The sequence below is a fragment of the Oncorhynchus mykiss genome, chromosome 5, assembly GCF_057628025.1.
Source record: "Oncorhynchus mykiss isolate SJ-2025 chromosome 5, ASM5762802v1, whole genome shotgun sequence".
Classification (NCBI taxonomy): Eukaryota; Metazoa; Chordata; class Actinopteri; order Salmoniformes; family Salmonidae; genus Oncorhynchus; species Oncorhynchus mykiss.
In genome coordinates, this window is record NC_143026.1 from 67,139,198 (window position 1) to 67,166,045 (window position 26,848).

Here is a 26,848-nt window from a genome sequence, read left to right on the forward strand (position 1 = left end):
CAGTGATTACAGCTGTGAGTCTTCTTGGGTACATCTATAAGAGCTTTGCACACCTGGATTGTGCAATAGTTGGCCATTATTATTTTTCAAATTCTTCAATCTCTGTCAAGGTTGTGACTAGACAATTTTCAAGTCTTACCATAGATTTTTTCAAGCAGATTTAAGTCAAAACTGTAACTTGGCCACCCAGGAACATTCACTGTCTTCTTGGTAAGCAACTCCAGTGTAGATTTGGCCTTGTGTTCTAGGTTATTGCCTTGCTGAATTAATCTCCCAGTGTCTAGTGGAATGCAGACTGAACCAGGTTTTCCTATTGGATTTTATTTGTGCTTAGCACCATCCCGTTTCTTTATTTTATTTTATTTTTACCCTTAAAAAAATGTGTCTTCTGCATTTTATGTGGAAGACATTAAATGCCATAATCAACATCCACGGCACCCGGGGAACAGTGGGTTAACCGCCTTGTTCAGGAGCAGAACGACATATTTTTACCTTGTCAGCTCGGGGATTCAATCCAGCAACCTTTCGGTTACTAGCCCAACACTCTAACCACTAGGCTATATGCCGAAATTCAAAACTTGACTGAGGGACCTTAAAGATGTTGTATGTATGTGGGACAGAGGAAGGGTTAGGCATTCAAAATCATGTCATCCCTTATTATTTTGAATTGTTTGAATTGTTCTTCCACTTTGACATTACAGAGTATTTGGTGTAGATCAATGAAATTAATTTCAATCACAATTTGTAATGGAACAAAATGTGAAGAAATAGAAGGGGGTGAATTCTTATGATACCCACTGTATATATTAATCCATTATAGGTTTCATAGAGATGCATTGACAATCTTTGTTAGTATTTATTTAATTTCTATATTAACTATGCCCCCAAATCACCCAGATGTTTGCCTGTTGGACTTGGCTCTGAGGCAGTAGCAGTGAAGCTAAGTAACAGAACAAGTCCTTTATCTCACTTACTATCTGTCCCTGTGTTCACTCTGTACATTCAGTTCTTTCTGTGTCTGGTCTCCACAACGTGTGTGTGTGTGTGTGTGTGTGTGTGTGTGTGTGTGTGTGTGTGTGTGTGTGTGTGTGTGTGTGTGTGTGTGTGTGTGTGTGTGTGTGTGTGTGTGTGTGTGTGTGTGAGAACCATATGCGGTGCTATAGCAGGGCAGTGTAGCGTGCAGTGCAGGAGCGAGCAGGGCCTAGCCGGCCCAGGAGAGCCCCAGTACTCTGGTAATCCCTGTGTTTTCAGGAGCCCTGGCCCGTACTTGATGAGCTTGGGCAAGGAAAGGGGTAGCGTTCTCTCTAGTGCGTTTCTCTCTTTTTCTCCCTATCCCGCTTTCATTCCCCCCTCTACCCCTGGAGCCGCTTCGCGAATGAATGGGTTCCAAGTATTAACTCAGCAACTCTCTCTTTCTTTCTCTTCTTTTCCTCATTTTCTCCCAAAGAGAGGAAGAGAGCCAGATGTGGGGATGCTAAACGCGTACCCAGAGAGAAACAGAAGAGAGATTCTTATCCTCTTTCTAGCTGTGAACATTCTAAATGTTGCCGTGAAGTCTGTGTGAGTTGAAAATGGCATTCAGACATGTTGGACATATCTGACACCTTGAATTATTTTTAGCTGTACATGAATTATATGCAGAATCTTAAACGTTTCTAAACAGAACTATCAATATTCATGTTAATTTGTAATTTTCTAAATTAATAACCAATTGAAGATTTGAATTTAGATAACACTTGCATGTTGCACATACCATACATGTGTTGCTCCCTCAGTGCCTGGAGTGTGTTGGTGCAATGTGTTGGTGGTTAAGGGGTTAAGGGGCAGACTGAGTGTGTGCACGTGCGTGCATGTGTATGTGTGTGCACAGGGAGGTGGGAGGGTACAGGGATTACTGTGAGGCTCTAGGCCCCAGGGCAGAGTGGCTGTTTCCTGGCCATAGCCCCTGTTTGTCCTGCCTGACCTGGCAGCTCTGGGGCCAGATCCTGCTTGGATACACCCCCGCTCCCACGCCTGTCTGAAGCTGTTAGCCACTAGCTGTGAGTGGCTAGCTGGGCTTAGTGCGTCTGAGCTATGGGTGGGGTGGGTGCTGGAGGGGGGGGCAGGGGACTTTGTGTTGGGATGGCTTAGTGGGGAAAGGAGGGGTGTAGAATGGGGTGGTTATGGTTTATGACTTTGGTTTGATTCATTACACCATTTATTTAATATCAGCCTGTGAGAGAGCCAAGTGAATGAGCCCTGTTGGTATAACCTTTGCCTTAAACACAGTGTCTCGCTGCCCCTTCATCACACACGCTCTGACTGCCCCCCATCTCTTTTTGGCTCTCTCTATCATGCACACATACTCACACTCAGATAAACAAATCTTCTGAATATTTTTCTATGTATGACCTCCATCTGAAAAGATAAAATGCATTTTCATAATTTTGTCATAAAGCTATTGAAGCAAATTAGGATTAATTGTATGTTGAAAATGAATATGAAAATAATTGTCTTGGAACATTGTCTTCTGTGTCTTTGATTGGGTTGTTAATGTAACACCCCCAATTTGACCTAACCCTTTACAAGTGGGATCATGTGATATCCAAGCTTGTCTATAGGGAGACTTTGTGCAGTATGCTGTTGTTACTACAAAGTCCCGAAACATAACACCTCCCTCTCTGCCCTGAGGACTGTTTGATTATCGATCTCAAAAATTCCTAATGAAATGGAGGGATATTTACTTTTTACCCCAAAAAAGCTTTCACAGCTCAATTGTTTGTTTTTAATGGGTTGTTATTATTTTTCAATTGGTGGATTGAGCGTTGGGTTTTGAATCCCATAGAGTAGCTCTGTCCGTGTTTTTCTGGCCTAGATATACACTGCAGTCCAGAGCAAACCCACAGAGCCTCAGACACATGGAGAGAACAGAGAGGGAGGGAGCGCTCCCTGGTCCTTCACTCACATACTAACTTGTGATTGGAGCACTTACACTGACTGTGCTTGTGCCAACAATTTAACACCATTTTGACTTTTTACATTCATACTGTAATTGAAACAGTTTGGTAGTACCTAACATGTAAGTATTGGCTGCTTGGTCTGAATATCTGAATGTCACGGAGCCTATGCATTCCAACTTCACATTATGCATTATGTCAAACAAATGTGTTTTAGCTGTTTTAATATAACTGACATAGGTCACAATCATTTTAAAATGAGGATGTGGTCCTTTCAGTAAAAGAGGCTAACTTCATCCTACTCTCGAAATAAAATGGTCTAGTATCATTAAGTTATTACTCCTAGAGTTACAGTGCGATTTACCGCGTATCATTTTGAAGTGTAGATAGGCCTACTGGAAATCATGATCTGCCAGGGGCCTGTAGCCCCCCACCCCCACGCACACACACATTGTCATAGGGTAGCCAGTGTTGTCACTCGAACCCTGTTTATAAAACTGTCCACGCCACTCACATGGCAAGAGAGAAAGCTCATTGACGGCGAGGGCGACAGGGACTCAAATTCAGGCTCTCAAGTTAACATAGGGAGGGACCCGAAAGGCAGACACTGTCTCTGAGCAAAACAATACATCCCTTTTAACTTCATGGTGCCTGCATTTTTTTCAGCTGCTATTTGAAAAAGCTATTTCATTTCAAGCATACATAAAAACATATTTTTTTATGAATCTTGAAAATTTCTCTTACTTTTCGGGCATGTGTAACATGACGGCTGAGTCACAGGACTCACCAGCCGAGCTAGCCAGCCCGCTGGTCATGTCGCCTAACGTGAGTCTGGACTCCCCTTTACCGCCATCGCCTCTGATGCTGCAGGCCCGGATCAAAGATGGGGTTCTGATCAAGTCTGAACCACGGGCAACAAGTCCGAACGCGGATCGAGAGGAGGGAGCTACTCTGGGCCAAACCGAGGAGCACCTGCCCACTGGGAGTAGACGTAGGAAGAGGCCCGTTCAGAGAGGGAAACCACCCTACAGTTACATCGCTCTCATTGCCATGGCCATCGCCAACTCCCCCGAGAGAAAACTCACACTTGGGGGTATTTATAAATTCATCATGGAACGTTTTCCCTTTTATCGAGAGAACTCAAAGAAGTGGCAAAACTCCATCCGCCACAACCTCACCCTCAACGACTGCTTTGTCAAGATTCCCCGGGAACCTGGAAGGCCTGGTAAGGGCAACTATTGGACTTTGGACCCCGCTGCTGAAGACATGTTCGACAACGGGAGTTTTCTGCGGAGGAGGAAAAGATTCAAGCGCACTGACGTAAGCACCTATCCTGGGTACATGCAGAGCTCTAGTGCGTTCACCCCGAACCCCATGGGCAGACCGGCATACCCCAACACCATGTACCCAGGAATAGGATCGGGTTACGGCTCGCAGCTGGCAGGGACCCCCCACCCGGTGATGCTGCATCATTATCAGACCCCTGCCGGGGTCAGTCAAGGACAGCCAAGGATGTTCAGCATCGACAACATCATCAGCCAGCAGTCGGTGATGCAGGGAGCAGAGCTCAACCCGCTGGGGTTAGGCGGTGGAGACTTGGGCACCATGTCTGCTAGCTGCTCCCTCACTGGCACTGACCCCTCCAACTGCTTCCAGATGCAGACTGTCAATCCCTCGGGGAATTCACTGGGCAGAGGCGGTGGGGGACTGTCATCAAACCTGGCACCCGGGTATCCTTACTCTTCCTCGGCATCCCCCCCACACCTACCTTCCATGATGCAGTCCAGTTTCTCTCCAGGTAGCTCTCAGGTGTACTGCACGGGGAACCGTCTGTCTCTACCCCCCGTGCGCTCCGGGTCTTGCGCGGAGCACACTGAGCAACTACTGGGTCTCTCCAGCACAATGAACTCTTACAACAACTCTTACATGAGACAAGCCAATTTTGCATCAGGATTAGATCGGTATATGTGAAAAACTGATTTTTATAGAGACAAACAACGATAGAGCCTCAATTACATTCCATTTGAAATAGGTGTGAAACCTCATCTTTGTTTGAAATGCAAATCGACATTCCATTATAGTTGTGTTCATATTTCAGTGCTATTGGTTCGTTTATCTTATGTGTTTTATAACATCAATATTGATGGGTTTTTAGATGTTCTGTAGCCTATCTACTTGTACTTCCTTGTCCGAGAACAATTCCAATTACTGAACCTTACATTTTTGTCATTGTCACCTGTAAAAAAAATAAGAGTTCTCAAACAATATTATTAGCCATATACCTGTATACTGTTCTATTTTGTGAAATGTAAATAGTTTATTTCTTTGTGAATTATATTGAAAGGCCTACATTGTTATTTACCGTGTTTGGTTGGTGTAATAAATACATATTTTCATATGCACGGTCTTGTTGCTTGCATTTGTTGAACTGAATAGGTCTACATGGTTGATACTCGCCTCTCTGATAATAATTATGACTACTTTAAATTAATAGTTGATCGTTCATTAGACTTTAAATCCAATTCCCATAAGCCGTATACTCATAAATTAGTGTTTAATTGCATACCTATACATTTCTATTAAGCGAACAAAATCTTTACTGATTTATTCACGATTGGCCTGCTTGGGAATTTTCGCAGACTCTCTCTAATTTATTAACTTCATTTATAAAGTCGCTAATTATGTTGATATGATTCGTTTCCCACCTGCTAATAAAAATGACCAAATCAGAAATAGATTGTCAAATGTATAGGGTTGAATTGGCCTAAACAAATGTCTCCTAATTTAACCTTGTGTTCTATTACAAACTTCCAGATGGATATGCAGTATTTAATTTAATTTGCCTGATTTGTAAGATCATTTATATGCATTGTTGATTGTAGCACAGAAACGACATGCTCTACAGTTATTTGAAGTAATGTCGCAGTATACATATTTGTGGTTGTATCATTATGAATCCACGTACACACGTGGATATCCATATATGCACAGGTTTTGGACTTGACCTAGTTGATCAAGAAGATTGTAAGGCAAACGGACTTCTTAGTCTAGCCTTATTAAGGCCTAAAACATATTTAGAACACGTGTGTTGCTGTTATCTGCTTTTGTAGATTAAAATATATATATATATATATATACATTTGGAACATTGGATTGGGCCAGAACTGTTTACTATCGCCTCGAGTCTGCATGCATGCGTAAAATAGCGAAGTCTATTGACTACATATACAGTGCATTAGGAATTTAGAGTTATTTGTTAACTTTAGCTGTGAATGATACAAAGCTTAGAATTTCTTAGAAATATACACACAGTGTCTTTGGAAAGTATTCAGACCCCTTGACTGTTTCCACATTTTCTTACGTTACAGACTTATTCTACAATTGATTAAATATGTTTTTTCCCCTCATCAATCTACACACAATACAACAATGTCAAAGCGAAAACAGGTTTATAGATATTTTTTGCAAATGTATTAAAATTAAAAACAGAAATACCTTATTTACATAAGTATTCAGACACTTTGCTATAAGACTCGAAATTGAGCTCAGGTGCATCCTGTTTCCATTGATCATCCTTGAGATGTTTCTACAACTTGATTGGAGTCCACCTGTGGTAAATTCAAGTGAATGGACATGATTTTGCAAGGCCCACACCTGTCTACATAAGGTTCCACAGTTGACAGTGCATGTCAGAGCAAAAACCAAGCCATGAGGTGAAGGAGTTGTCCGTAGAGCTCCGAGACAGGATTGTGTTCTGGGGAAGGGTACCAAATAATATCTGCAGCATTGAAGGTCCCCAAAAACACAGTGGCCTCCATTATTCTTAAATAGAAGAAGTTTTCGAACCACCAAGACTGTTCCGAGAGCTGGCCGCCTGGTGACCAAGAACCCAATGGTCACTGACAGAGCTCTACAGTTCCTCTGTGGAGATGGGAGAACTTTCCAGGACAACCATCTCTGCAGCACTCCACCAATCAGGCCTTTATGGTAGAGTGGCCAGACGAAAACCACTCCTCAGTAAAAGGCACATCCTGCTTGGAGTTTGCCAAAAGGCACCTAAAGACTCTCACCCTGAGAAACAAGATTCTCTGTTTTGATGAAACCAAGATTGGCCTGAATGCCAAGCATTCAGTCTGGAGGCAACCTGGCACCATCCCTAAGGTGAATCACGGTGGTGGCAGCATCATGCTGTGGGGATATTTTTCAGAGGCAGGGACTGGGAGACTAGTCAGGATCGATGGAAAGATGAACGGAGCACAGTAGAGAGAGATCCTTGATGAAAACCTCCAGAGCACTCAGGACCTCAGACTGGGATGAAGGACCACCTTCCAACAGGACAACAACCCTAAGTACACAGCCAAGACAACGCAGGAGTGGCTTCGGGATAAGTCTCTGAATGTCACACCAAGAAAGTCGTGAAGAGGACAACCCTCTTTCCCCCTCAGGAAACTGAAAAGATTTGGCATGGGTTCCCAGATCAGATCCCTACGTACATGTACAAATTACCTAAACTAACCTGCATCCCCACACATTGCCTTGGTACCGGTGCCCCCTGTATATAGCCTCGTTATTGTTATTTTATTGTGTTACTATTTATTATTTTTTACTTTAGTTTATTTGGTAAATATTTTCTTAACTCTTTCTTGAACTGCATTGTTGGTTAAGAGCTTGTAAGTAAGCATTTCACGGTAAGGTCTACACCTTTTGTATTCGGCGCATGTGACAAATAAAGTTTGATTTGATTTGACATCTCTGGAAAGACCTGAAAATAGCTGTGCAGCGACGCTCCCCATCCAACCTGACAGAGCTTGAGAGGATCTGCAGAGAAGAATGGGAGAAACTGTTCCAAGCTTGTAGCGTCACACCCAAGAAGACTTGAGGCTGTAATCGCTGCCAAAAGAGCTTCAACAAAGTACTGAGTAAAGGGTCTGAATACTTATGTAAATGTGATAATTCTGTTTTTAATTTAGAATACATTTACAAACATTAATAAAAAACAGTTTTTGCTTTGTCATTATTGGGTATTGTGTGTAGATTGATGAGAGAAAAAAAATATTTAATCAATTTTAGAATAAAGCTGTAACGTAACAATGTTGAAAAAGTTAAGGGGTCTGAATACTTTACAAATGCCCTCTAGCTTGCTTCCATTCAGCCACAAGAGCATTAGTGAGGTCAGGCACTGATGTTGGGCGATTAGGCCTGGCTCGCAGTCGGTGTTCCAATTCATCCCAAAGATGTTCCATGGGGTTGAGGTCAGGGCTCTGTGCAGGCCAGCCAAAATCTTCTACACCGATCTATACAAACCATTTCTGTATGGACCTCACTTTGTGCACGGGGGCATTGTCATGCTGAAACAAGAAAGAGCCTTTCTCAAACGGTTGCCACAAAGTTGGAAGCACAGAACCATCTAGAATGTAATTGTATGCTGTAGCGTTAAGATTTCCCTTCACTGGAACTAAGGGTCCTAGCCCGAACCATGAAAAACAGCCCCAGACCATTATTCCTCCTTCACCAAACTTTACAGTTGGCACTATGCATTGGGGCAGGTAGTGTTCTCCTGTCATTCGCCCAAACCCAGATTTGGACTGCCAGATGGTGAAGCGTGATTCATCACTCCAGAGAACGGGTTTCCACTGCTCCAGAATCCAATGGCGGTGAGCTTTACACCACTCCATCCGATGCTTGGCATGGTGATCTTAGGCTTGTATGCGGCTGCACGGCCTTGGAAACCCATTTCATGAACCTCCAGATGAAGAGTTATTGTGCTGACGTTGCTTCCAGAGGCAGTATGGAACTCGTAATGAGTGTTTTAATTGAGGACATACAATTTTTACAAGTTTCAGCACTCGGCGGTCCCGTTCTGTGAGTTTGTGTGGCCTACCACTTAGCAGCTAAGCCGTTGTTGCTCCTAGATGTTTCCACTTCACAATAACAGCACTTACAGTTAGTTGACTGGTGCAGCTCTAGCAGGGCAGAAATTTGACAAACGAACTTGTTGGAAATGTGGCATCCTATGTCAGTACCACATTGAAAGTCACTGAGCTCTTCAGTAAGGCCAATCTACTGCCAGTGTTTGTCTATGGAGATTGCATGGCTGTGTGCTCAATTCTATACACCTGTCAGCAACTGGTGTGGCTGAAATAGCTGAATCCACTAATTTGAAGGGGTGTCCACATACTTCTGTAATTATAGTGTAGCTAATAGGCATATTTGAGTTGAGGAGACATGTAGGGCCTACCTATGCACGACTATGCAATTGAATCCATACACCTGTGCTGTGCTGTTCTAATCATACTTCTGGCGAGTCTATACTAAGCATTATTGGTATTTATTATTTTTAAAGACAATTTATGCGATATCTGAAAATGTGGTCTGAGGCACCATATGCGTTCGCGGAGCCTCGGAAAGTAAGCAGACGCCAAATTGAGCTCCTTGCTGCATCGCCGTGCTCCACCCAAACAATGTGGAGGGCTCCAGATTGACATGATTGTTTGACGGTAGGTGGGGGCGGGAGGTCCTGTATAAACACAAACTTACTTATTTGACAACTTCCTTCACAACCGTTCTGCTCAACAGCTATGCTCTGCTCCGCGAAGTGCAAGAAGTATGAATGCCCTGACTTCTGCAAAGGCTATATCACCGTCAATTCTGCACGGCCAATTCAGATGTGGAGTTGACCATGTAGCGCCTAGAGATTATGGAGTTTACCTCAATCTGGAGGTGGAGAGACACCTGGCGGTTTTAATGAAAAATTCGTTTGTAGTGATTTGTGGATTGAAATTGGAACCTTATTCTACAGTTTGTCCACTAGGGGTCATGTAATACTAAGAAGTCACAAACTAAAAAGCATCGAGTAAAAATGAAAGGGAATGTGTAGCAATGTGATATTGTTGAGGTATGCAACATTCGGATGTTTTGTTTGTTAAGTTTCCAGGCTACAGTCCAATATGAATGGAAGTGAAATCTGTTCTCCTCCCTTGAAGAAAATAACATATTTTGAGGCAAAAACAAAAATCGTTTAGGCTACCATGTCCACCACTATAAAAGCTGCACAAAACACTATTTTGAATTGACTGTCCATGGTCCCAAGCAATCAAGACAGAACTGTTGGTTTATATCCTGCAAAAGCCATTTTACAAGCAAGTTTTTTATCTCATGTGATTTTGAAATAGACTAAGGTTTATTCCATGATTAGCCCACAATAGAGACTTCTCTGTAGCCCATCCCTTGTATTTTATCTCAATACATGTCTGATCCAGGTTCTTGTCGTGGAATGTAGAATAACGAACAGGTGAGCACACATATCAAGAGTAAGAACTGGCTCCTAAGTAGTTCGTTTTTTTCAGTGTCAGTGTAGGCCTGTGGTGGAAATGCAGACCCGCGAGACTGCGAAATCCAAGTCTTGGTTAGGGTGATGATCAATTGTAAATGTGCGTCTACAGGTAACTACCACAATAAAGAAAAGACTTGAGTAAATGAGGGATACAAAGTACAGCATATTGAAAGCAGGTGCTTGCACACAGTTCTGGTTCCTGGGTTTGGGGCGGCAGGAAGCCTAGTGGTTGGGCCAGTAACCAAAATGTTGCTAGATCAAATCCCCGAGCTGACAGGGCAAAAATATGTCATACTGCCCCCGAACAAGGCAGTTAACCCACTGTTACTAGGCCGTCATTGTAAATAAGAATTTGTTCTTAACTGACTTGCCTAGTTAAATAAAGGTTAAATATTATTTTTTTAAATGCCCTGTTGCTTATTCTTTTGGCTACCATGGTTAGAAGAAGGGTGTGTGTTACCCACTTGTGGGAGATTCTGGAGCGGCGCCTAAGACAGCGTTTTCAACCACAAAACAGCATATTATAGAATTTCTCGTGGAAGCATGGTCTTGCATCCCTTCTGAAGAGTTCCAGACAATTGTAGAAGATAAGCTAAGGCGCATTAAGGCTATTCTGGCGGCTCGTGGTGGCCAAGCGTCCTATTAAGACGCTTTATGTTGGTGTTTCCTTTATTTGGTCAGGTACCTGTATAATCAGCCTATACATAATGTTATTTATCGCCAAATCAACTCAAGCCTAAGATGGCGAGATAGCTTCATGAGTGAACAATTATGAAGTAAGATTTGGCATTCCTCCCATGCAGCTGTCTGGGTCCTCGGCTGAGCTCAACGGTGTGAGCAAGGCAGCCGCTGCCAGCTGGAGGGTAGACTTGCCCAGGGCGGTGGAGGATTCGGGATGGGTAGGGGTTCTGTGACCAACTAGCTGTGAGTGTGTGCACGGTGAAGGCTCCGTGCAGATTTCGCCACAAGATAAATTACAATTGAGAGGATCTCACGGTCGACTCTGAAAACTTTAACTTCCCCACGGTTAGGCTACCTTCACCTGCTCTCCACCTCAGTAAAAACTGAACTTGAGTCATGAGTCATCAACAAATAAAAAAATGTGGGCCTATAGCAAATTGACTTGGCCTGAATGAAATATAACTTTGTTTATCATTGATGTGCTATCTTTTGTAGATAGGGATAGCCTAAAATGTAAGTCAAATAAATTTCATAATTTATTTCGAATGACTTTTGGGTCTGTATCGGGGAAATCATGAAAGGCTCATTGAAATATCGATTTGAATATTATATAGATGAAAGAAAGCCATTTTAACCCACCCAAACATTGCCAATACAGTTGATGTGGTGTTTTGGGCAAGATAAGCCTGTGCTTGTAACGTGGAGGGGCCCTGTTATACAGATAGCTGATAGTCCTGTACATAGATGGATCAGGTGCTGATGTATGCATTACAATAACACCATGTTTCTGCAACACAATGAACTGGAATGCAAGCGCTGCTCCCCTCCTGTCATGGAACACATAGACCCTTACACATTAGGCGTACATGCCATGTCATCTGTTCTGCCCAGAGCATCCTCTGACAAAGACCAATTGGAGCAGGTTGCAGGCGCATACGTTTGTGTTTGTCTACATGTGAATTATGTAGAAAATGTAGATGGATATTATTGATATGACTTCTTGACAAGTAACACATAAAACCCGTGAGAAGTGATCGAGGAATGAATGGTAAAGCCCTGGAAATAGATTCCATAGCTTGTGCTGCCTTTCTCCTCTGAAAATTCATCATAAAAGGTATTAGTAAACATTGTTATTATTATGATAATTATGCTATTATTCGTATAATTATGATAATTATTATTAAACAGTAGTCATATATTATTATTTTATAATTCAAAGAGGATTATTTCATTGGAAAATGCATCCCATAGTCTCATTTCTGAAAAACAGTGCTTTCAATAGTCACACTTGCATGTGGATTTAAAGAATATTTACCGGTCAATTTCGCTTGTGAATTAGTATATCAGTGTTTCAGTTAAATAATCAGTATATGTATACATACTGTATATAGCCATAAGTGAAACTGAGGAGATCTCCCTTTCGATAACATTTTGTTTACAGAAGTAAGAAGTCATACGTTTGTTTAAACCCAATGGACTCAATAATAATAATAATACTATCAATAGGCCTAATATTAATCCTATCATTAATAATAACAACACAAAAAATATGTATTGATTTGACTGGGTTAGAGTTGGGGTTTCAATAGTGTATTATTTACAGTCAATAACGTTTACAATTATATTGCAATGACTGTGCATTATTACTGGTTAATAGTATATGTGGCCATCATGGTACAGGCTTATAATAACATGGGACAATATTTGACCCAAAACGTATATCATTAAATAACTGAATAAACACTTATTTAATTAACTGTAATGATAATAAACAATTATTTAAGCACTTTTAAATCGTAAGCCTTGGTTTAAGCGATTGTGGATATTTAATTGCATCTATAGCATTGTCTTTTGTTTGTTTAGAAGGGTACAAGAGTGTGCATAATTGCAAATTGCAAAACAAAATATTTAGGATATGTTACACATCAGATTCGGAAATTGATGAATACATCAGATTCAAGTGAGAACTAAAATAATCCACCGACTAACAAACAATCAAACTAACTTGTTTTCGACTTGAAAGCCATGACCATTAATATGCAAATTATGTTGTTCTGGTTCTGGACTTATGTATTGTTTAGCCAATCAACTTACTCAGATTCTTAAGAATTGACCACTATGAGGTTTCAACACTACTGACACTGTGTAAACGTCCACACTGTTTTTATATAACATGCATTCCATCAACATAAAACCAATACTTTTGATGATATTCCATATTTAGAAGATGTACGTGCAGTAGAGTATCGTTAATAACCCAAGATAATGTGTAAGGTAGCGCACTCACCACTCCTCACCTTGTCCGTCTTCTCTTCCCTTTGCCCTATCCTTCATTTCCTGGTAACGGTGACACGTTAACCACGTGATATAGATGGCTGAATAAATAGCTTTTGAGCGCTATGAAAAGGAATAGTATGAAGCTCACGCAGGATACTTACTCTGTGCCTGTGCGTAAAGATATTCATACAGATATACAACAGTAGATTAACGGCCTAAAATACAAACGCATGCAAGAAAGAAATACTTAATTAATGATTAATGTACCTATTAATGAATAAAGACAGCTTGTAGTGAACCTCAAGTAAATAGCCTTACTGATGTATGACTTTTCCATTCAAGTTTTGTTTTCCTGCGCTTGAAGTCAGAAGAGTTTCTTCCTCGGTGAAACGAACCATAGCCTCCATACCAACTGGTTGGAGTGGCGTTACACCTGGTTACAAGCGTCGTCTTGCTCTCTTCTATATTCCAGTAATGTTTCTATGCAGCTCGTCGAATTAAACAGGAGTTAACAGTGGTCCTCCGAGGAGCTGGAGAGTGCTATACGCACGGACTGAGTACACCCAGCGTCGGAGCTGAAAAAACTCAGTACGGAACGAGAGGGAGGAAGAGAACCAGTCTCTCCAAGGATGACTCTAGGGACGGATATGTCGGACAACTCTGCTTTGTCTGATGATGTGGACATAGATGTGGTTGGGGGAGACATTTCCGTTGGCAAGGATGGGAAATACCTTCATCGCGATTTCCTAGACAATGACTCGGACGATAATTTGTCTCAGAACGCGGGGGAGAGGGGTTCCTCTCCCGGCCTCAGCAGCTCAGAGTGTCCGGCTGACCAGGTTGGAGTTGGTGGAGATTCAGGGGCCATGATAGGAGATAAGCCTGGTAAGAACGCTCTAGTCAAGCCCCCGTACTCCTACATAGCCCTGATAACCATGTCTATCCTCCAGAGTCCCAAGAAACGCCTCACTCTCAGCGAGATCTGCGAGTTCATCAGCAACAGGTTCCCGTACTATCGGGAGAAATTCCCTGCTTGGCAAAACTCCATTCGTCACAATCTTTCTCTCAATGACTGCTTTGTCAAAATCCCACGTGAGCCTGGCAACCCCGGAAAAGGCAACTACTGGACCCTCGACCCAGAGTCCGCCGACATGTTCGACAACGGGAGTTTTTTACGCAGGAGGAAGCGCTTCAAGAGGCACCAAGCCAACGAAATCCTCAGGGACGCTGGGGGGTTCCTGCCCGGGTTCGGATACGGCCCTTATGGGTACAACTATGGACTCCAACTGCAGAACTTCCATGCTCATAACCCCTATCATCCTCACCTCACAGCAGGCGCTTTCCCTTTCCATAATACACCTTGTGGACTCCCCTCGCCAGCCTCAATATTCCCCACGCCACATCCCCTGCCCTCTCTATTAGGGGCTGATTTACGAAAGCCATTCTACCCTCAACTAAGCCCTACCTTGCCCGGCCTGGCGCCTCTCAAGACGGACACTAACACGCCAATTCGGCCTTCTTTCTCGATAGACAATATAATCGGTGCAGCTAACTCCGTGGCCTCCCCGTACAGTGCACAGTCGGGCAGCCACAGTCACAGTCAGGCTCAGATCCTGGCCATGTTGAACCCTGCACTCACCTCAGCTTCGAACCACTTGAACCTCTCGCAGGAAACCATGCTTCAGCCTGGTTCACAGACATTCTCCAGCAAAACTGCAAATCTTAACATTTGTCATTTCTAAACTGGCAGCAAAAACAAAACTCGCAGAAATCCTACCCGTTATGGTTCTGTCGTCTTATGTGAAGGTAGGATAAACGTTCTTTGAGAAATAAGAGTGTTGCTCTACCCCCTTTTCTGATCGGAGAGAGGAAAGTTAAATGTATATTTATGGATTGTAAATATGTATAGGATACAATAAATGGAAGAAGCATGATGGTCAGATAGCAAATTCTAAGACAACATTAAGTGTATTCGTTGGCCCAGGCCCTCAACTATCTGAGCAAATATCCAGCTATTTTAACACAAGTTAAATGTCACGTATCTCACTCTGTGGGGAATATTTAATTGTTTCTTAACTATAATAGAGATTTTATTATGATTTGTATTGTTATATATATATGTGTGTGTATATATATATACATATGTATATACATATATATATATATATTGTGCGTTGTGAGATAAGAGATAAAGCACTGTTAATACCGAGACCGCAAACTCAGGTTTTAATTGTTAGAAAGCACATTGAGACAAGGAGGGTTATTAAATACAAATCTAACCTTTCCCACTGCCCCTCGTTCCCTTAAAAGCGGTGTTGTGGTGACTTTGTATGGATATTATTTCATGTTGTCAGTGGACAGATATGTGGTTTTGGTGTAAAGCGCATTACCTCACATCCTGTTAAACTGTTGTGCTTTAGTTCCTATCTATTTCATTGAAATTAATATGTGAAACGTATGTTATGTGTATAGACAGAGACACTTAATGTTCATAGGTCATTTTTTGTTGTAATGACAAGAATAATAAATGTTTGTGAATTTAAAAAGACTTTCGTTAACTTGTTTATTGGAACGTTTTATTGGCAATATGCCTGCACACATGTCTACTCAAAGCCTAAAATCACCTTAGGAAATATAGAATGTGTGCGCCTACGTTTTTAACTTGTATTTTTGCATTTATCTAAGTCATCATTGTTGACCCGAGATCAAAGTTCAATCTTTATGTGTAGGGCCAGTTTGAACCGTTTAGTCTTTGAGAGGCCTACAAGCGCACTTTCTGAAACGATTATGAGCATACATGGTAGTTTACGCATTGGTGCCATAGGTTTAAATCTGCAGTTACATTTTGCGTGCAATCTGTAGGAATTAGGAGCATTTATTACTAGTCTATTATCAATTTCAATATCACCAGTAGCCCATAAATTTGCCGATATACCACTACAGCCAACAAGTGTTATGATGACAGACATGCACATATAGATACAGATTTGTGATGTCTGAACTCTCACATTCTGCAGTGATAAATATTCTGGAAGGGTGCGCATGTATTCCTCTAGTGTGTCTCTAAGGGCGTTAATAACTGACCATTTTTTTGGCAAGTAACAAAGGGTTAAATTAATGGGGACATCAGGAATTTTGAGGCCTGTAATTGATTGTGAGCGTTCTGCATGAATACCCAGATTTTTGGGGTTTGGTTGCTAATTTGTAGCAGTATTGTTCATCAGGATCCTAATCCACGATAATGCGGATTTTTGCCCACTTGTTGATGTTGTCACTGAAGACCGAGTGCCCAGGGGCCTCATTTATAAACCGTGCGTACATACAAAATATAGCCTACGCCAAAATGTGCGTGGGCCTGTTTTCACGCAAAAGTTGGCATTTATAAAAATGTAACTTAACGTGAGAATGTGCTCACCTCCCCGCAAACTTTAGTACGCACATCTCTACTAGTGGTTGAAATATTGTAGGCCTATTGCAAGCGGGCAGGTAAGTAGGTCTACTTTGTTCAGATGGGGGATAGGGTGATAACCTTATTCAATAAAAAACTAAAGACAGGAAAACATATTAACAAGAATGCAGCAGTTTTCCATTAATGAGAAGAGCTATAATCGGTGTTTAACTTTTAGAATCCGACATATTTCATTTTCATAACCATCGCAGAAAAGATTCCTCACGTGTCTGTGATGGGTTCATGTTCTCGAAGCAGCCATGCAACAAATTACATTACATTACACACACTATTTGAAGTTTTGCAATCCCATAGGTAGCGCGGTTTATAATATACAGTTGAATTTAAGACGTGAACAGTTGATATGTTATATTGAAATAGGCCTATGTATGCTCCTGTAAGTACTGTAATTACTTGTTTTGAATAGCCTGCCTTAGACAATGTTTCAGAATTCGCAGGCAGTCCATTATATTTAGGTTGGGGGAAAAGTCGATGCAAAACATTGTGGAATTCACAGGTTCTGCCGACAGGTCCACAATAATGGTCCATTGTTTTCTTTTCAGAAACTGACACAGTCCTTTGCCAGATACAACTTAAATCACTGGAAAATATGAAAACCTTCTGCCAACAAAGTAGATAGTCTGGTATCTTATGTAGAATATTTGACAGTATAGGTAGGCTCCAGTATTGCTGTGCCATAGGAGCGTGACATCATTGCCTATTTAATCTCAGAGTCTATACCAAGGAAGGATATGAAAACCAAATAATATTTTGATAAACTAAACATTGAACAACAATGAATCTGTTGCTTAGAAGTGTGGGCTGTAGCGTTTAGCCTACTTTTACGTAGTTTACAATATCCAATCAATATCAATACTATAACACAATACAATCAATAAAATACAATCAATCTTGCAGAATGTGCTGGACAGTCACTACAGAACTGTGATCAAAATGACCGTTGCTATTTATTTTTAAAACTGCCATGGCCTATCAAATAGTTCCAAATTATATACCAAATGAAGGGCGTTATTGTCACCATAAAATGTTAATGGAGGACATTTTCCAGGTGGAGTTTTCATGCACAATTTTGCAACAGGTCGGATTTATAACTGGAAACATGGTATGTAATGGCGTGCACCACGTTTATACATCTCAATATTTTTGGAGGCCTACATGACTTAGATGTGTAGTGTGAAATGTACGCAAGGGCTATAAATGAGGCCCCTGGGCATAAATGCGCCCTGCAGCTAGTGGTCCCCTCCGAGACAAGCCACACACATTTGCCTCTGAAAAGCGATCTTCTCAAAAGGCGCGCGGCTCTCCGCTTTCATTTCATCTGTGTTGTCTGTGGACAGATACAAAGGAGCCAGCGGGACTCATCCCGGTGTAGAAAACAGACCGATGATTTCATTTTTTGTCGTTGACTAAACACATGTTCCGAGGCAGAGGGGGGTGTAAAAGCTTATTTTATTTACCAGATCTGTGTGCAAATGGTTAAATGACTTGGTGTGGTGTTTTTGACAGCTGATTATTAAGGATAAAGGGTGGGAGGGCTGACTCCTCTGTTCCACTTTCCCCTTCAGCTCACCCAAAGCCTTTGAAGAGAACGCAAACATGATGGTTTTACTTTTATGAAGTCTCATGCATTTATTTTGTTGGTGTTAAAAGCCCTCAGAGTAGCTTATACATTTTATATTATCTTCCTTAATTTCGGTTTCTGTGATGGTGCAACTTTAAGAAATAAACTAAACCAAATCTGATTTGATTTGACGTACAGTAGGCCTATACAGGGAAAGCTCCCTTTACACATTGTGAAAAAAAATCGAAAGGCCCTTCATTGGAACTTTCCTGCCTGTGAAATTAGGCTGTCAATTAATTCACTTAATTCTCTATACATTGCCGATGCACTTGGTCTATGTTAGCCCTTCATGCAGAAGCTATGTGCAATAATTATTCCCCTAATAATGCTAAGAAGTGAATAATTATTCCCATAATAATGCTAAGAAGTGAATAATTATCCCCCTAATAATGCTAAGAAGTGAATAAGTATTCCCCTAATAATGCTAAGTGAATAAGTATTCCCCTAATAATGCTAAGAAGTGAATAAGTATTCCCCTAATAATGCTAAGAAGTGAATAAGTATTCCCCTAATAATGCTAAGTGAATAAGTATTCCCCTAATAATGCTAAAAAGTTAATAAGTATTCCCCTAATAATGCTAAGAAGTGAATAAGTATTCCCCTAATAATGCTAAGAAGTGAATAAGTATTCCCCTAATAATGCTAAGAAGTGAATAAGTATTCCCCTAATAATGCTAAGAAGTGAATAAGTATTCCCCTAATAATGCTAAGAAGTGAATAACTATTCCCCTAATAATGCTAAGAAGTGAAACAGTGAAATCAGAACAGATAAAAACTATCTACATGACGATACTGTTTGTTTTATTGAAAATGAAAACACATGACTAAGAGCGACTTACAGCACAACTGTCTTGCAAGTAATGCTTGCAATATTTTTGTTCAATATTGAATGCATTATTCATAAATTCATGAATAAGAGGTTAATTATATGCCCTGCATTTATTTTGTGCATTGGACTAGCAGGAGACAAAATGACCGTTATGACAAATACCTAAAGACACATATCACTAAACCGTCACGCCTGTACCTTAATTATGGTGGGAAGGAGTTTATTTGATTACGATTAAAATGGTAAAAGGAAGGTCGAATCATTTGCTGACAGGGTAAGATTGTTATTTTATATCGGCACATATAGGCTACCTCTGTCAAACGTAGATAACTACAGGGCTGCGCCTCCTATTCACCCGATGGCATATTGAATATGTTAGTAAATGTATTGAATAATATATTCATATAGTTTTGAGTAAAATATTCACTATAGGCTAACTAACACAGGGATCAATTGCATGCACCACCGTCGATAACCTCGTGCAACAAAGGCTGCTATCTGTCATCCAGAGAGCACTTATCATTGGAAAAGATGGTCTACCGAAATGGTGTCTCGTCTCCTTCTTTACGGTGACCCACAATAAAAATTGGATTACTAACAATACGTCTTGCACAGGTCACAAATCACACAGACGTCCTTTAATCCAATTATATGCAAGACAATTGGTTATCGTCTTAATAGCATGTTCCTTCTGCTTTCATTTGTTCTACATGCAGTGTAGTTGTCACACGAGGACCACCCACAGTCTCCGGACAGAACGTGTTTCTTTATATGTCTCTGCGACAGTCGTCTGTCCTACAATTACAGTCTTGCGTCTTGGCTCACTAAAATTAGTTACATGCTTTGAGTATATTTAAAACATGATGACTAGGCCCACTCCTCGCGTTTCTGAATAAAATAAATGTAGCCTAATCTTTGACAAGGATTTGCTTTTGATTGGAATGTTTTTCTCACTATGGCACCTCACCAGTGTCTTTCGTCGAAGTGTGCAGACGATAGTTCGTGCTCCTATTCAGATAGGAACAGGATAAATAGGCCAACCAGTGTCCTCCAATTTTTGATATGGGTGTTGATTATGGCAAATTATGGAATTATAGATTATCGATTTTTATTTGTGTCATTGAATGTCTTAAACATAATTTGTTTGGGGAGACCAATGGGCTATGACTTTACCCAACACCATATATACTTTTTGCCCGTGTCACCTTGCTACAAAATATTGCAGCCTTGCCTTTCCTTGGCGTGCAGGGGATTACACGAAATCGTTGTGCTTAAACCATCCATATCCCACTCTCGCTCATATGCTAATTACACCACCAATCAATTTGCCACTGCTAGTTGTGCTGTAAAAGACACTAATGATTTTTTAATTAGGGGCATCAAGATGTGTCTCTCTCCAGTAATGCCTGGAGAGAGAGAAAATGGATATCAAGGCAGCTAATATTTGACACAACGCCCAGTTTGGAAAATAAAATGTAGGCTAATGTTAGTCGTTTTTTTAACCTTATATTGTAATACAATATTCCAGAGAACACGTCTCTCTGTAGGACTACCTACACGGAAATGATGCACCATAATAGGGACAGAATGGTGAATATTCAGAACGGGTATAGGGGATGGATTGCCATGCACTTGTTCCAAATGTTAACCTCTATATTATGTTACAAAAACAGCAATATTATAGGCTGTAGACGAATTTCCATAAGCTATAGATAAAACATATAATAAAACGGCCAAACATAAACAAAAGTATCATCATTCTTATTATTATATTCATAACGTTAGAATTGTTGTTGGTTTAATAATAAATTGAGCACGTGTAAAATAAATCGATATGCAGGCAGTTGCATATAGTCCTAATAGTTATAATGTCCAAATGTAATCTTATTATTGTGTCATGTATGCCTACATCGATAATATCCTTTGCTTGAACAAGGTCTACATTTATTTTAATGTCTTGAAATGTATCATAGGCAAGCATCTCTACTATAAACATTTTCTGTGGTCACCTGGGCTATGTTTTTTTGTGGGGGGGGGGGGGGGGGGGGGGATTCCTAGTAACAGAGAGAGGCAGTGTATTGGTATTGCTTTATCAAAAACACTTATCATATTATCATGGCTTTGGTTAAAGTCTTTATGAAAAATTGTCAAAGTTCCTGTTCAGCTTTGTCTTAACATTAGCGTCTGTACATGAACTATCTGCAGCGCGAGGCCAGACAGCCCTGCTTTACTTTTTCATGGACTCTATTCCAAATTGGGGTTACAAAGTGAGTTTAGCCATGTATACAATTTTCAATGCAAGTTTATTATTGCAATATGGTCGATGCAGATGTCATCCAAGGCTTGTTCCATTAAAATCCGCATTGCAGGAGGCTATTGACGCAGTGGAAAAAATGAAATCCCAGAATGGAATAAACCAACAACGTAAAATATAGGAGAATAAAATATAGAAAATGAATGAGAACCATTGTTTTGATCACATCAAATGTTTTATTGGTCACATACACATATTTAGCAGATGTTATTGCGGGTGTAGCGAAATGTTTGTTTTCCTAGCTCCAACAGTGCAGTAGTATCTAACAAATCACAACAATAGACAAATCTAAAAGTAAAATTATTTAATAAAGAAATATAGAAATATTAGTATGAGCAATGTCGGGGTGGCATTGTCTAAAATACAGTACAATATACGACAGTATATATATATGAGATGAGTAAAGCTGTATTTAAACAGGATTAAAATTAGCAGTGATTCCATGTCTATGTATATAGGGCAGCAGCCTCTAAGTAGCCTGGTGGTAGCCAGCTAGTGATGGCTATTTAACAGTCTGATGGCCTTGAGATAGAAGCAGTTTTTCAGTGTCTTGGTCCCAGCTTTGATGCACCTGTACTGACCTCGCCTTCTGGATGATAGCAGGGTGAACAGGCCATGGCTCAGGTGGTTGATGTCATTGATTATATTTTTGGCCTTCCTGTGACATCGGGTGCTGTAGGTGTCCTGGAGGGCAGGCAGGGTGCCCCTTGTGACGCGTTGGGCAGACCGCACCACCCTCTGGAGAGCCCTGTGGTTGCTGGCAGTGCTGTTGCCGTACCAGACGGTGATACATCCAAACAGAAAGCTCTCAATTGTGCATTTGTAAAAGTTTCTGAGGGTCTTAGGGGCCAAGCCAAATTTCTTCAGCCTCCTGAGGTTTAAGATGGGCTGTTTTGCCTTCTTCACCACACTGTCTGTGTGGGTGGACCATTTCAGATCTTCAGTGATGTGAAAGTCGAGGAACTTGAAACTTTTTCCAGTTCTCTACTGTGGCCCATCGATGTAGATAGGGGGCTGCTCCCTCTGCTGTTTCCTGAAGTCCATGATCAGCTCCTTCATTTTTTGTTGAAGTTGAGGGAGAGGTTATTTTCCTGGCATCTTTCCGCCAGGGTCCTCACCTCCTCCTTGTCGGCTGTCTCGTCGTTGTTGGTAATCAGGCTTACTACTGTTGTGTCATCTGCAAACTTGATGATTGAGTTGCAGGCATATGTGGCCACACAGTCATGGGTGAACAGGGCTGAGCACGCACCCTTGTGGGGCCCCTTTGTTGTGGATCAGCGAAGTGGAAGTGTTGTTTTCACCTTCACCACCTGGGGGTGGCCTGTCAGGAAGTCCAGGACCCAGATGCACAGGGCAGGGTTCAGACTCAGGGCCCAGAGCTTAATGATGTTCTTGGAGGGTACTATGGTGTTGAATGCTGAGCTACAGTCAATGATAGTTGTAAAGATTCTATTGAGGTGTTTCCTTTGCTGCTGATATAGGCCTACCTAGCCTGCAAAACACTTTAGTTTTCAAACTATTTAACTTTGGCCTTTGTAGACTGTGAGCTGTTAGGCTGTGAAAGAGGCAGGCAGATGAGAGGTCCTCTGCGCCCACATAGTGCAGGAATGCGTTGGCCGGGGTCCCCAGGCACCTCGAAGCCTGGAGGAGAGGAGCCGAGGGCCTACTGCTACAATAAATCAGGGCCTCCCTTCTCTGCTCCACATCGCCCCCTCCGTGTTTTTACAGCGGACAGAGGAATCCTCTGCTTAATTAATTTAGAATGTGTAAATAAAGCAAAGACAGTGAACTCCCCTCATCTCTGGAAGCAAAATATTAACTTTGGAAGCGCTCGCCTCATCGACTTTTGACACAGTGTGAAACACTGACGGACACCTGCTGCTGGTTTGGCATCCCACACACAGAGAACACAGGGGGATTAATTATAGTGGATATTAAACTGCACCGATTACCAGACTATGATAACAGGTGATCCAGCCCGCCGTTCACGTGCATGTCTCGATGCACAGCTCCTTGTCCCGTCCCTCTCAGAGAGCACGCGCGGGGTGAGGGGTAAGACATGGGACAGCTCAGGGTTTCCAGGGTGAGGGGTGTGATGTATACTTCTTTAATATGATTATTATCTCCATGACAACCTAGCCACCCCTGTCTTTCTTTTGGAGTGGGACGTCTCTTCGAGTTGTTGTTGGCTTATTGGAGCAGCGCCCGGGACTTGAGAGGGCGAGTGTTGTGACCTTCCAGGTATTGCTTTGATAGAGAGGCACAGCTGTTGGCCGTTCTCGAACACACTGATATTACTATCGGAAGTAGACAACAACATACGTTAGTAGAGTAACCTAGTAGGTCCATTTTATGCGGGGATGTTGATAGGCTACACGTCCCTTCGCAAATCAATGAGGGTGTGAATGGAACAAACTAGAATCAATGGAAGCTGGAAAAAGGCGCGTCTTATGAGTTGGAATGAAAAGGCTTCCGAAATCTGAATGTATAGGCAAGAGCAAAATATACCAAACTCTTAGAACTGCAAATTAGTTAACCTCTATATTATGAGGGGCAATGAGGCCTTCCTTCTTCGTTTATTAGCCTTGAGGTTAACTGTTGCTGGCCTAGTTTTCCCATAACTGCTGTGGCCTATTTGTTAACCTATTACGCACAAAAGATAGGCCTGTTACGCACGGAGTATAAGCCTAATCATACATATAGGCTAGTTGTAATTTCATGTCCAATAATTGCCCATAGAGAATATTAAATAATCAGTATATTTTTTTTTATTATGCAAATTTACTTTCTAGCTGGTAAGACTTGATCTTCGAGCTCTCCAAACATAATTCTTTTTTTTCTCACAATGGAACATTTCTAAATTAATTCTGACACTACACCAAAACATTTGAACACGAAAATGTGCACTTAATAATGTGTTGATCAACTTTTCCCTAAAATGTTACAAAATACAAAATGTTGTATTAACATTTATTTATTTGTGTATGTGTTCTGTTTCAATTTAAAGAATATTAAGGTGGAAAATATGATTAACCTCTCAAATTAGGTTTACTCGACTAAGGAACATGTGGTATATTTTGGTACACTAAATAAAAGTTGTTTATTTTTTGTTTTATTTTTAGGTCTATTCTTCCAATATATATTCCAATCAGTATAACAAAACACAAGTCTGTGCTGCATTTTATATTTTGCAGAGAAAATACCTCAAGTACAGTATCTCCCCAAGAAAGGTGAAAAATCAACTTTGTTTAAGTTGACACGTAATATATTTTCGAATGTGAGCTTGTTTTCGGAAAGAAGGGGAAAACCTCGCGATAAAAATATAGTTTACTATCCAGAGTGAAATGCGATCATGATGGGGTCGAGGGGCCAAACTTTTTAAGACTAATGTTTATTTAGAGAAGTGAGCGCTGTCTATGCGACTCCCGGTTCTCCTAGAATTGTAGCACTAATGTCTTTAGCAGAGTAGTGCAGACCACGGCTTGAAAAGCCCACCACCGTTACAAAGCTCTGCTGGCTGCCGCGCTGTACAGAGCCGCACGAGGGGACTGCAGTGTCAAAACAACGAGCTGTAGCCTACATGCAGAATCGATTGTCGACTGTATAACTTCCATGAAGTTACATTCATTCGAGTTAGTTAGTTCCTTTCAGTGTCCAAAGATGTGCGAATGCGTAACGAAACAAGAATGCGCCAGATGCTGATTACAGTCCCTCATTCCATTTGAGGAAGAACGCGTCTGTAGCCGCTACTATGTTGTACCCGGTGTTTTCTTACAGTTTGTGAAATTGAATTAGTAACGGTGGGGATCTGACCTTTTACCATACCCACACATTTTTCCACACCCTCAAGTTTGTGGTGTTTCTGGGTGTTTTTGTTTGCTCAGCTGGAATCTCCACCAGACACTGTGTCCGAGTCGTCCATGTCTATCTCTCCTATACCCTCCCCTCTTCTCTCCTCTCCTACTCTACTGCACTCTCGCCATAGGTCCTAACGAACTCCCCCCACACGCTCGCAGCCGGGCCTCGCCACCAACATGGATCTGAGGGAGGGCAGATGTGGAAGAAAACACACACACAAAGAGAGTAATAATGGTACCTTACACAGCACATACATTTATTTGATTTGTATTTATTTATTATTGTTAAACTTTTCAACAAAAATAAAGCAATGTATTATTCTTTAAGGTAGCGCCATAATAAAACGTTTACTAGTACTACCTTATTCTGCTGCTACTTGTGTTTGATATTATTAGAAGGGTCTTATTTTTTAAGAACTCATTATGTTTAAAAGGCAGTTGTCAAAGTAACTGTTTCTTCTTTCACAATCTAACATGCTGTGATGCACAACACTTGAAGCTGTGTAACAGGCTATTTACAGCATCACTCTGAGACATTTTGTTTGGTAACACTATTGAATAAATCTATTTTGTTATGGTTACAATCCAAGTACTTTGTATGCTTTTACACAACATTTTTGTACACAGGCAGATTCATGCTGCAAACGTAGGAGTTTGTTTTAGATATTATTGTGTACTGTCAGAATACATAACTGTGTATTCTAGGAATTTTGCTCTTGAAAGACAGATTTCCTATTCCATGCTGTTCCAAGTGATTTGTTGTTTTCCTCAAAAGTGCCACTGCAATTTGACAAAATGTCGTTCCATATGATGCCGCATCAGATAACAGCGCAGAGCAACCACAACAGCAGCTATAGAGTGTCACGTCACACCCCAAGAACACACTTATGTGAAGAGGCAGTGGTGGAGAATGCAGCATCCCAGCTCTCTCTACATCCCCACCTCCTCCCCACCACACACCTCCCTCCTGCCCCATTTTCTCAAAACCGTCAGGTCGAGGTGCACAGGCTCTGACTGAACCCTGAGTAAGTGCACAAAGGGAACTCAAGTTCTCCGGGGGACTCAAGACTCTTAATGTTCCACCGCGCTCCAGAACCTTTCCCCTTCCCACTCGTCCCCCTCCGAGACAGCCTCAATGGGAGGCAGTTGGGTGAAGTAATGAGAAAAGAGAAAAGGGGAGAAGAGGGGGAAGGGTTAGAGAGTACAGAGAGCCTCTCATTAATAACTCAATAACGCATAATCTGCTTGGGCAGGACCTTCACTGACAGGGTCTGCTTTGGCATTGTGTGAAGTGGCAGCAACCCCCTCTTCTGCAGCTAGCATGTCCTGGTTTAGACATGTGAAGTGTGTCAGCTGGCCTAAATATATCCAGTTGTTTTCAAGAAGCAGAGGTTTGACAAGACTCAAGAGCACTTTTTATGTGGTTCAGCACCTTGCGAAAAATGTGTGCAGTCAGACAAAACATGTTTGAAGTCAATTTGAATTATATTCTTGTAGGAGTTTTCAATGATAGGAAGTTAGGAAAGCTGTT

General features: G+C 41.4%; 2 protein-coding genes across 2 annotated transcripts; both read left to right on the forward strand.

Annotated features, from left to right (window-relative positions):
- The first annotated feature begins 3,461 nt into the window (after positions 1 to 3,461).
- On the forward strand, positions 3,462 to 5,338 carry foxe3 (forkhead box E3). Its single transcript, XM_021603937.3, has one exon. The coding sequence runs from the start codon at positions 3,657 to 3,659 to the stop codon at positions 4,905 to 4,907; it is 1,251 nt and encodes a 416-aa protein (XP_021459612.2). The 5' UTR covers positions 3,462 to 3,656; the 3' UTR covers positions 4,908 to 5,338.
- A 7,652-nt stretch (positions 5,339 to 12,990) lies between these two features.
- Positions 12,991 to 15,773, forward strand: foxd2 (forkhead box D2). The gene has a single exon (XM_021603939.3). The coding sequence runs from the start codon at positions 13,857 to 13,859 to the stop codon at positions 14,967 to 14,969; it is 1,113 nt and encodes a 370-aa protein (XP_021459614.1). The 5' UTR covers positions 12,991 to 13,856; the 3' UTR covers positions 14,970 to 15,773.
- Positions 15,774 to 26,848: the final 11,075 nt, after the last annotated feature.